This window comes from Amphiura filiformis, chromosome 5 (genome assembly GCF_039555335.1).
Source record: "Amphiura filiformis chromosome 5, Afil_fr2py, whole genome shotgun sequence".
NCBI lineage: Eukaryota > Metazoa > Echinodermata > Ophiuroidea > Amphilepidida > Amphiuridae > Amphiura > Amphiura filiformis.
This window is the reverse complement of record NC_092632.1, coordinates 27456842-27468955: the sequence shown is the minus strand read 5'-3', so window position 1 is coordinate 27468955 and position 12114 is coordinate 27456842. Positions and strand designations below refer to the sequence as shown.

The window sequence follows — 12114 nt, the reverse complement described above, 5'->3', positions numbered from 1 at the left end:
TGGGTTATTTGGCGCGAACAGGCCTGTAACAGTTTAAATATATAGTGGCAAGGATAACTACTTTCTGGTGCAAAACCATCCTCCATGTAAGATAAAAACCAATTGATGCCCATTTGTACTGGCATTCTGCTTGTTTCGAGTAAACCAAGGAAGAGATGCAGGGTTGCAAAACCTGCAATTTGCTAGCCCAATTAGGCAAATTTGTCCTGCAAATCAAAAATGGTCACTGCAATTTTGAGCTTGTGAGCTGAAAATATGTAATTCACTTCTATTCACTTTTGCTGCTAAAGAAAGTGTTAATTTTTGGATTTGATTCACAGAAAATCATACAATTTTAGACAACAGTGGACTCTTAAAGTGCCTTCTAAAATTAATTTCTGATAAAAGTTGGGTAGATTTTTGTTGACCTGTGAAACCTTCCTAATGTCGCTCCTGGGTTAATTTTTTGGCAACCTTGATGTGATGATGACAAGGAGTAATAATGATGGAAACTATCACATTAGCTCAGGAGTACTGCAGCATCAATAAATGGCCGTAAAATATAACTTTATTTTCCTGTTTGTGTTATGTCCTGGCTAGATATTATTGTTATTCATCAACATCTTGTTTTCAATCATAAAGAGGAAAGGGTGATGTAACTGGTTCATCTTTCTGGGTTTAGGGTGAGTGTTGCAATGGTTACGAGTTCTTACATGAAGGATCAACCAAAAAATAAATTAGCCAATACGCAGCATAAACAGCATGTTAGTTGAATGCATGATTAATGGCATTAATACAAACGAGCATGGATCTAGTATGGACTGTCCAATCAAATTTTGTACAAAGACAATTTTCTTTTAAAAATCATCTAGTATTTGAGAGAGCCCCCAAAATCATGTAAACTTGTCACATTCTGAACATCTCTCAAACCAGGTAACTACTGTATTTTTTGGCAAAAATATTATCTTTTTGGTAAAAAATAAATTAAAATCTTGGGCAACAGTTATACCTAGAAGTGATGAGCAACACATCCCGACAGTTCAGAGCATATTAAATAACTAGGGTTCTCCACATTCAAAACATTTTGGCATCCCAATATTTTTCATTAAACGGCCATCAAAATTAGGTGATTTGGACAGCCCAAACAAACAAGCAGCAAACACTAAGAGCAAACTAAAAATCAAAGCACAGCATATCAATACAACCTGACAGTATCCTCGTCTCTCAGAGTTCCATTCAGCCGGGCAAGTTCTCGCAGCTGCATGCGACGCAGATCATTCTGCCCCTCAGGCGTTTCTATTCCCTGTTTGATAATTTCACGAATCTAGCAGTACACGAAGTCACCAACAGCACAAATAAAAAATAGGGTAGAGGAAAAGGAGAAGAGGAGAAAAAAAAAGAAGGGGGACCATAAGTATCACAAATGACAAGGATAATACCTGCAGACGTCACCGTCCCGGAGTGTTCCATTGAGAGCGGCAAGCTCGCGCAACTGCGAGCGCTTGAGCTCGTTCTGTCCCTCCGGGGCGTCGATACCGTGCCGGATGATGGTGTGGATCTAGAGAGATACGGGAGGAAGAGTTGCGGCACTGAAACGTTATTCAGTACAAAGTTAGTACAATACAGAGTTTTTATAAAATATCACTGGTATACTTACCCGAAATCCAAAAGCAGCTCAGAAGAAATATAACAATCATAAAAATGGTTATACACCCAACCCTTTCCTAAATCACGTCCAAACATTTCTAAAACCAGATCCAACTCTTTCTTAACCACCCATAACCCTTTACTAAATCACGTCCAAACCTTTCCAAAACCAGATCCAACTCTTTCCTAACCACCCATAACCCTTTACTAAACCACCCATAACCCTTTCCTAAACCACCCATAACCCTTTCCTAAACCACCCATAACCCTTTCCTAAATCACATCCAAACCTTTCCAAAACCAGATCCAACTCTTTCCTAACCACCTATAACCCTTTCCTAAACCACCCATAATTCTTTCCTAAACCACCCATAATTCTTTCCTAAACCATAACGAACTCTTTCCTCACTACACCCAACCCTGGCCAATTTATTAATGTATGGTGCTGTTTTTCTTACAGCGTTTTATTTCTTAATGGGCAATTCAGGTTTGATTTATAACGAATCGGCAACAAGCAAACTGGAGCAGATGACTCCGTCAGGTCACTCTATCCATATTTACATCATTGTTTAAATCACACTAACTCTTTCCAAAATAAAAACCCCAACCCTTTCCTAAACCACACCAACTCTTTCCTACACCATACCCACCCCTTTACAAACCACACCCATCCTTTTCCTAAACCACACCTAACTCTTTCCTAAATCTTACTCACAACTTGAGTCTTTGGTGTTGAAACCTTTAAATAAACTGTATCACAAATGTTGTATCTCTAATTAACTGTAATGGGTTCCTATCCTATTCCAAGACCTCTTGAGATTCATTGTCTACATGTACCTTTGAAATGTACTACTGGTTGTCCCAAAAATGACCTTAACATTCAGATGGAAAATAATTTTAGAAAAACTATAAAACCTATGGAGTAAAGTGGAATAATACAAGCTTTAATATAAACTTTTATTTCATTGCAATCAGCAGTATTTTCTGTACTTGAATAAATCAAAAGCAGACTTTTCCTACAGTCACATGCTATAAATGAATGGTAGGTACCAATAACAGTATCCTACTAAAAAAACACCCCTCAATCCATGTACAATCTGTCCTTTAGTTTCGTCCAATATATTTTACACAAATTTTAATTTCTCCCGAACTCAACACAAATCTAAGCTACATGTACATGTTAATACCCTACTAAGAACTACCAAACTGACATGATGGTGAACCTTAAAGTCCTCTATCATTGTTGATACTGTTGTCATGACAACCCATCCCAATGTGATTCATCCAATCCACAGAAATATCAACAGCGAGAAAACTAATCAACTAACTAGCAATTTCAATAGTGATCAAATTCTAAATTTTGTAATTAAACTATTTCTAGTTATATTTTTTTAACAATTATTTTAGAAAAAAAAAAGATTAATAAGTTCATGCATACATTTACACAAAAAGCCTATATGTTATTATGTGAACCCAAGAAACTACAATTTCCAACAACAGCAAAATTGATGTTAATATTATTTGAAATGATAAACAGCTATCAAACAGCATGGAGCCAAGTTTTGCATACTTATTTTCAACAAAAAAAAAATTGCAAATGAAATACAGCCAGAGTCAAAATAAGCAACACATACATGATCAATGTGATCACCAGAGGTTTTTAGGGAACATGCAAAGTGTACAACTGACGGTATCCTAGTTGTGTTGAAAATAACACGAAAAATAAATCGAAAACACTTCATTGGCTGGCCACAAAATTATGACTTTTAGTTATTAGTATATTAGTACATCGTTTTCAGTGGTTATGATTAGTACAGAGATTTTTTTTTGTATTTTTTGTACATGTATTCTGGCCAAGACCTAAATCAAAATAAATATCTTTCTATTTAGTAGTCAAAAAATGAAATAAAAATTGGGAGAAGAAAATGTTAGTAGGACATGCATGAGATGGACTGTTGCCATGACAGCACACCTGCAGTGAGGGATTTGCGTGTGGAGGTAGGTGGGAAAGTTTGGCATCACAAAGGAGCATTCTATGATCCATGTTTTGCAAGTTTACTAAAAAATGCAGTTACCAGTCATTGTATGTCTAATAAGTGACCATGATCATCTCGGTTTCCAGCTTACTGAAAAAAGTCCCTAATAGTCCCAAGAAGTTTTTGTGTTATACTCTCATTAATTAGGTAGGTAGTGGCTTTTATCTGAAACATACCTAAGATGCTGAGAGAAACCAAGGCATGAACCTTAATTTTTCCTTTGGGTTAACTCTCAGCAAAACATTTTTCATTTAATAGAAAACCAGTCATTGCTGTTTAACAAAAGACCTTTTTTTCTTGTTACAGCTAACTGTAATAAAATTGCCTCCATTGTGATACCAAAATAAATGTGTGCAGTGTGTGTTTTATTCTTTGCATATAAGAATGGTAAATTTAAATGTTGGTGACCAGTATTTATACAGGTGCTTCACAGCTAGTGCATCTTCATTTTATATCATTACCGGCTGCATAAGTTGGGACAATTATTTGTAGCATTCAAATATTACTTCCAGAATATTGTTGATCTAATTATATTCAAAATTAGTTTTACACTGATCACTGAACGGTTAATTATATTTTAAAATATTTGGCAATTCATATCAACTTTTTCACATAAATGAATGTTGAACTTTTCAACTATTTTAAATAAATGGATTTCGAACTTTTCCAAGAAATTTTCAAATCAAAATATTACAGGTCATAAAATATGTGCTTGAAATTTCAAATGTTTAATTGAAACTTATTTTGAAATCACTAGTATTTACGGGTTGAGAATGCATTTTGGTATTATGATAAGATGAATTAATTAGGAAAATATGAAAGAAACTGTATTAGTAATCCACTTTGGGCAAGTTCTGCAAATCATTTATTGTTATTTACAAATATTATCTTATGAAGCAGGTCGTATGTACATTTATTTACATTCAAATATGTTAGTCACAAACTTCCCATCAAAGTGATGACTAGTCCAACATCTCTTTACAGTCATTCAGTTATTTACAATAAAAACATCTAAACAAGTTGCTGAGCTGTATAATGGTGAATTGGGAGGAAAAAGTGACAAAACGTAAATTCTTTCAGCCGGGTGGGATGACTTGATACATGAAGCTGTCCAAGAAGTTCACAAAACAGTATAAAACATATGCTAGTGACATGCCAGGAAGACTTTCTATAAAAGAAAATGCAAAATGAGTATTGTTCAAAAACTATGAAATTAAGTAGACAACAAAATACAGTGATTTGCTGCAGTTATTTGCCAAGTATCATCAGCAATTCACCTTTCTGTAAATCCCACAAGCCTTTGCGGGTAGACCTGAGATGTTGTCATTTGATGTCATGCTGATGTGCACATCATTTAGCGAAGCACAATTGAAAACTGTTAAGTGTGCAGTCAACTTTGTGTGCATCGGCATGATGACATCAGAGGTCTACCTACAAAGGCTTATGGGATTTACCAAAGAGGTAAATTGTAATCACTAATTGGTATGATGAAGACGAGGAGTGAAGACTCAAGTTTACAGTGCATCGTTTTCTTTTACAATCAGATGTGATCTTTAAAAAAACTGATCAATAATCAGTATGTTCTGTTTACCAAAATTTTGTTCCCAACTTTAGGCTCTTACTGAAATGCCAATACACATGAAGGTGCACAAAATCCCTGCTCTTTACTAGGTTTACTGCTCTTTACTACATTTGACTGAGATATGAGAATTGATTTGTTTAGGTGAAGAATACATCCTAGGCGATTACAAACAGTAAATCCGAGGTTTATGTTTTTCTGGCTTGCGTGTTGTGTGCCATACACAGAGCCAATATAGAGCCAGTTTTGTTTCCAATATGGCACACTGGGGTCTGCAATTTTTCAAAAGGTTGACTTTTCTACTAGAATTTGGCAAATTCACTGGATGGAAGTTTATGATAGGATGTTCAGAAAAATGCCAGTTTTAAGCTTACTCACATATGGCATGGAAATTTCTGCATTTCGGTCACTGAAAAAATTATGGGGGTTAGGTATTATTACAGATAATATGCCGTATATCACGATTAGTGGTTACTGACAACAACATGGGTGTTTTGTGATCATGGTTCCTCGCGCATGATATGCAGGGAAATTGCCAACTTTGTCATGCCTCAATTTGGTGGTAATGGTGATTCCAGTAAGACCCCTTCATCATAAACTTGAGTCTTTTTCCAGTGGAAGCAAGGAATGCAACAGCTGCCAAATTTCAAATCATACAAAAATAATCTTATTGACACCAGGCCAGACTCCACATAAATCTGTGTTTAATATGTATATAGCAGCAATGCACCAAACCAAACAACAACTCAGTACAAAATGGTGCTTTTGAAAATCACCATGCAATATGAGGTGCTGTTTAAAATGAGCTATGACATGCAAGTTCTAATGTGAACGTGAAAATAATACATACAAAGAGTCAATTTTGTGTCCTTATTTTCCTTTAAATATTTATTTACACATGCAAGCTACGTACACTAGTATGCATAAATGTTGACACAATGACAGCTGTTGCATTCATTTCTTACAGATACATCCAACAAAATATGGACTATTGCCAAATAGCTGGGTAGTTTCATACATGTAACGGGTAGTACAAAATCAACACATGCATAAAGTAACATTTTATGAAGTTTGGTGCAAATCAGCAATGAAGTACATCACTATTTTTTAAAATTGAGACAGGAAAGCATACAATGTGAAATACATACAATGTGCAATAGCTTGTACCAAAACAAATTAAACAGTCAGGACTTTTATTACAAGATACAAGGGTAAAAATAAACACGCTTCAACATGTGTCTGTTACTATTTCAATGCAGTGAAATGATTGCAGACCAAAAGCTATAAAATGATGCAAACTAGTGATTTCACTCTGAGGCAAAAACATATTTCTGATGATAAAATTCAAAACCACCATACAAGAGTGATAGTTCAGAAGTTCACCAATGTTGAGAGGTATAAGGTTCTTTATCCAACACATGCAAAGGTCATGAGTGAATACACATAGTAAGGGCTACAGAATCGTGTTGACAGATTAACATGCTTGAGATGCTAGTTTCCAGGCTTGCTTCAAATCTGACAAATTATTAATTTGCTCAAATGAATTCTTTCTTGCAAATTCTGTACGCTTACAGAAATTAGTTTACAAATGAGCATTGTTTTTACCCTTGTTCTTTATAAAAGCAAAAGGTGACATTACATGGCTTCAAAGAAGAAGATATTATGACTCTACCAAAGTACACATACAATGTAATCTACTGACCAAAGATGGCTTCATTTAGTACATAAAGAAAGTCTAATTTTAAAATTAAAAAAACTTCTCTCTTTAAAGCCATGCACACCTTACAACACAAGATATTGCACAATAATCATGAAAATATGCATCCACTTAATCAATTGCTAGGTAAACAGGAATGAATGTCAAAAATTCTTTATTCCATAACTTCAGTTGTCATGTTATGAAACTCTTTCATTTCATCTATTCACAAATACATTTCAACATGACAAATTTTTTTTTTAGATCATTTTGATCAAAATCTGCATCAAATCAATATTAAGCAATGATTACGAATCATTCCTCTAAACCTTTTATACCTGATCAACAGCTTTTTTAACAGCTTCAGCACTATTTGCCGTCACCAAGGCATGTAATGGTTCGTCTTCTCCGGGCAGAGGCTGACCGTCTTTCCTTCCTACTTTGCCCTCTTTCACAGATCCTTTTCCTCGAATCATAATCTTGGTTCCTGTGTCTTTCTCTAGTTTCTTCAGTGTGTTTCCTCTATGGTACATGAATGAAAAATAAGATACAGAAACTGCTTGATAACTCAAAAGTTAATAAGAAATTGTAGTTACTTATATATGGTGTAAAGTGTGACACAAAATTTAGGTACTATATCAAGCTGACGATCATGATACCCACATTTTGAATTACTATAAATCTAATCACTGAGACAGCAGCATTTTTTCCCTTCTTTTTTTTTCCAAAAGAAATATTATAATCTTCTTACAAGGACAACATGCCATTGTGACATTATAATCAGTGTTTCTACTTTTTCAATAATTTTTCACCTGAAAAGTTACACAAGAACAAAACAAAATTAATGTCAACAATTTTGCATTTCAAAACTGCAGCACCAGTTCAACTTCAGTATTGTTGATGCAATGGTGGGCAATAACTCAGAATTACAATTGTGAGATGCCTTGTGATTATTTTTATGGTTACCTGGGACCAATTAGAAGGCCTACAAAGTTGATATCTGGATGTTCTTCCTGTGGGATCATCACTCTGTCGTTCACTCTCTGTACTGGTGGCCTGGAAGAGGTAAGAAAGACATAATGTAGCAAATCAAATCTTTGTGTCTCATACATAATACATGTCCACGCCTGGTAAGGTAACCCATATTTCCCCACATCAAAACCTCTCAATATTCCTAGACATAACAAATTATTTAACTGGGGAAGCACAATTTCCCTTCAAATGTCACCATTCCTTTTCTTCATTTTGCTACACAAACCCAGGCTCAAAAATCTGACGCGAATCTGTGAATCGATTCGCACAAAGATTTTGGAAAACACTAGATCAATTTTTCAGAAACGAAAAAGATGTACTCATTTAGTACAGAGTTTGACTCCTGGATTGACTTTATTTTTAAGCACCTGAACCCCAAATATGGTGATTTTATGCTCACAGAGGGGGTACGTTAACAGCAAAAATGGCTGCTAGGTTGCAAGGAAAAGATGTAAATCTTCCAATTGCTTCTTTGATTTGGTGACCGATAGAGAGCAGTATTATATTATCATTATTTTGGGCTGTGGGGGGTAGATTCGTAAATCGAAGCAACCCTAAATTTGTGCGAATCAAGGATTCTTGCAAAACAATTCCTGTGAGAATCCAAATTGATTCATCCACCCTGTCACAGATTTCTAGGCCTGCATAGAAATCTGTGACAGCTCATCTTTACAACATCCTGTCATTTTTCTACACACATCCTTAACATACTTGTAATCGGCAGGTGGTTTGTATTCCGGATTTTCAGTCAGCGCTTCCTGGATTTTGGTATGGCGTTCTTCTTCCAGCTTCTTCCGCGTCCGATACTCTCTGGTGTTAAGACGCTTGCCTTCATGGTTGTACACTGGCTCAGGCGAAGGAGATCTAAAGATGAAAGAATAACCAGGAATGTGTTACTCAAATTTCTTTGGTTATCGTGAACTGCTAGCTAACTTAATAAAAAGATACATGTATTCTATTAGATGTGTATTGTTGCTACTAAAGAAGGACAAACAAGTGTTCCATAACAGCTGTGATTTGAAATACATTGTACCACTTTGTACTATGCACATTTGTAATACTATTACTAAATTATCTTTCCTTTTTTCAAACAATTGAATTATAATTTACCACAAATTGCAGTTAAGTTCTTGAAGTCATATATAGAAGACATGTCAAGAAAGTTCAGACTTTTTTTATTCAAAAAACCAATTGAATTGCATAGCTTTTTTTCCTTTTTTAATTTGAATACTAAAGTGGAACAATGTTGATCAATATCATGTTTTTTTGTTTTATTCTCTAAAATACATTTATGATTAGTAAATTAGCTAATACAAAACTTTTTACCAAAAGATCTGTATTCTTTTTTAATTTATTCTTGATGACCAAGTTCCCTGTGTTCTTCATGTGCTATCTAAATGTTAAATCACATGACCATACCAAAGTGTGTCCAACTCAGTAAACATGAACTGACATGCAGCTGGTTCTATGTCGATGCTCGAGTAGAAAAAGCAAGTTGTGAAATTTCACTTTAAAAGGTCTTGTTTTGACCAAATTATCTTGAAAATTACTGAGAAGCTAAATTGAGCGTTTGGCCCGAGTTGGTATTCGACGATCCAAAAGCTGCTTTTATGGATAAAAGTCAAGACCTACGGTTATTTGAGGAAAGAGGTTAGCAGGACTGACAAAATTGACAATAATTCATCTCAAGATTTAAATAATAGTAAGTTAAAAAATGCTTGACTTTTTACAATATATAGGAACACTTGAAATCCCATCATGCGTAAACTACACATTCCCTGAAAGAAGACCCCGGCCGACAACGGTTATTAGTTAAAAAGCACAAAATTAATGTGCTACTACAACTAGCCAGAAGCACTGTCAAATAAAATTGTTAAAATCATATTCAAAATGGGGGGTAAAAGAGTTCCAACTGAAAAGATTATTATTCAAGATGAGGAAGACATGAAGATATAAAACAGTCATGATTTGATTAGAAAAATTGACATATTTACATTTGTGAAAAAAAGTTGCACCACCTGACAAAGCTGGTGTTAAAACAGCATTGTCATTTGATGGCATTTTTTTGGGGCAGAAGCTTTATCTGATCAATGGTGAATTAGGAGAAGAGAAGAACACACAAATATATTCATACAAAATACAAACTACAAGTCATTAAATACTTAATCATTATAAGCATCATTTGATTGATTCCTACTAGAATACATGTCATGAGGAACAAAGAACTAATTAATGTGGTTAATTTTTATTGGGTATCCTTGTTGCACCCTCTTCATCTGAAAAAAGTTGGACTAGGCTAGATGTAGTTAGCTGCATTTATCAATAACACACACTTACCACAAATAATTTGTGCTACCCAATACAAACAAGCAATGTTCTGCTAACGAAGCAGCTGCTCGTTAAGAAGAAAAAATGAATTGATCGGTTTATTAAATTGTTAAAACTTCACACCGACCACAGAATTTGGCTCCGATCAATGCATGCTGCCGACATTGTAAACAAAATGAGAGAGAATTGTGGATTTTGAGGGAGAAACGTTATTTTGTTTTCATGGGCCTAAAAGATTAAGTGCCGAGTAAAAATTTAAAAAAAAAAATCTGTAACAAGTGATTAACATAAATAATCCCCATGACATTGTAAAACTACTCATTTGTGAGCTCACTTCAACGTGAAATCATTTTCACTTTATCCATCTTTCTTGCTTATTCCGGACTGAAACTAAGAATTTGAGTTCACATTCATCAGAAAACAACTAATTTGCAGTAGAGTCTAATAAGAGGAATAAGTTTTGTACATTTGTCCAGTTGCAGGTCACATTTTTGTTTTGGTGTTGGCAAAGACGGGCAAAGTTTGCTTTCTCTTTCTTTCTTTCTCTTTCTTAATTTTTGTTGTTGTTGTAATGTTTCGGTCTTTCCATTTCATGTATGAAGTGAGCACACAAGAGTACTAAGATTCAAATGCATACATTTGCTGACTGACAACGTTTTTTTTTTTTTTTTTTTTTAACATGCAATCTGTGAAAGATATTTAAATATGGTATTGGAAATCAAACCATTTTCATTTGGGCAAAATTTGCTGTTGACTTCCAAATTGCGAGTAATTGTCATTGAAACCAACCAAAACAGTCCCAACTAAAACAGAATAGACTTGCCAAATGTAGAATTGAAACCTTGCTACGTCTAATTAGTTTTGACTTTTTATGATAAATATCAACAAATGTATACATTTAAATCACCCAGGTCTGGCTGCTGGTCTGTTCTTAATAGAAAGCAAACAAAATGATTAGAATTGATGCTGTATGTGTGTTTATTAACTCTGCATACATGTAGTATGTTGCTTCCTTACTCTGACTGAGGCCAAGTTTGATTTTGATCTTAATTAATTCAAGATTTTGGCAAGGGTATGTTACTTCCTTGCTCTGAGGCTAGTTTGATTTTGATCTCATTCTCAATTAAAGTTTGGCAAGGGTTAGCTTAGGGACGCACCATTAGATATCATCGGGGGCTAGGGAGTTTTTGAAAAAAAAACGTTTTGCCTCACTGATGAGTAAAAAAACAAAAATTTTGCCTCACTGATGAGTAAAAAAAAAATTTTTGCCTCACTGATGAGCAAAAAAAAAAATTCCTTACCCAGCTCTGTATAAAGGTATACATTAAAATTTAAAAAAAAACAACTTCGCGCCTCCAAGGCAGCAAAAAAAACAATTCTGCCTTACCCAAACTCCCTAGCCCCCCGATAATATCTAATGGTGCGTCCCTTATACTGTGAATTGCTAAATATGTGGTCATATGGCTATTTTGCATCTACTGATGTTTCTTTAGACAAATTCAAACACACCCTCATACACACACCCAGCCCATTGAATTTTTTGGTAAATCCCATAAGCATTTGGACACCCGATGTCATCATGCCGATGCATACATTGTTACTGCGCTCTTCTTGGCGGTGAAATGTGCAGTAACATGTTTGCTAATGATGTGCACATCGACATGACATATGTAGTAGTCCGAATTCGAAGGCTTATGGGATTTACCAAAAAGGTCTTGTTGAAATCCCATGCAAATAATGTACAAGTGAATACACACTTACTCACACTAAAAGTCGTATCCGTAGAAGCAACAAAATCAAATGCAACACATCCATCC

At 34.9% G+C, this 12114-nt stretch overlaps 1 protein-coding gene across 3 annotated transcripts in view; it reads right to left on the bottom strand.

Moving 5' to 3' along the window:
* LOC140152901 (uncharacterized) overlaps nucleotides 1-12114 on the bottom strand; it is a 41825-nt gene that overhangs the window by 18328 nt on the left and 11383 nt on the right. For all 3 annotated transcript variants that reach the window (XM_072175435.1, XM_072175436.1, XM_072175437.1), the window contains exons 4-7: nucleotides 8681-8833; nucleotides 7904-7993; nucleotides 7276-7459; nucleotides 1185-1303 (exon numbers count right to left, since the gene is read on the bottom strand). In XM_072175435.1, the coding sequence (XP_072031536.1) occupies nucleotides 1185-1303; nucleotides 7276-7459; nucleotides 7904-7993; nucleotides 8681-8833 (546 nt within the window). The remainder of the gene's footprint in view (nucleotides 1-1184; nucleotides 1304-7275; nucleotides 7460-7903; nucleotides 7994-8680; nucleotides 8834-12114) is intronic.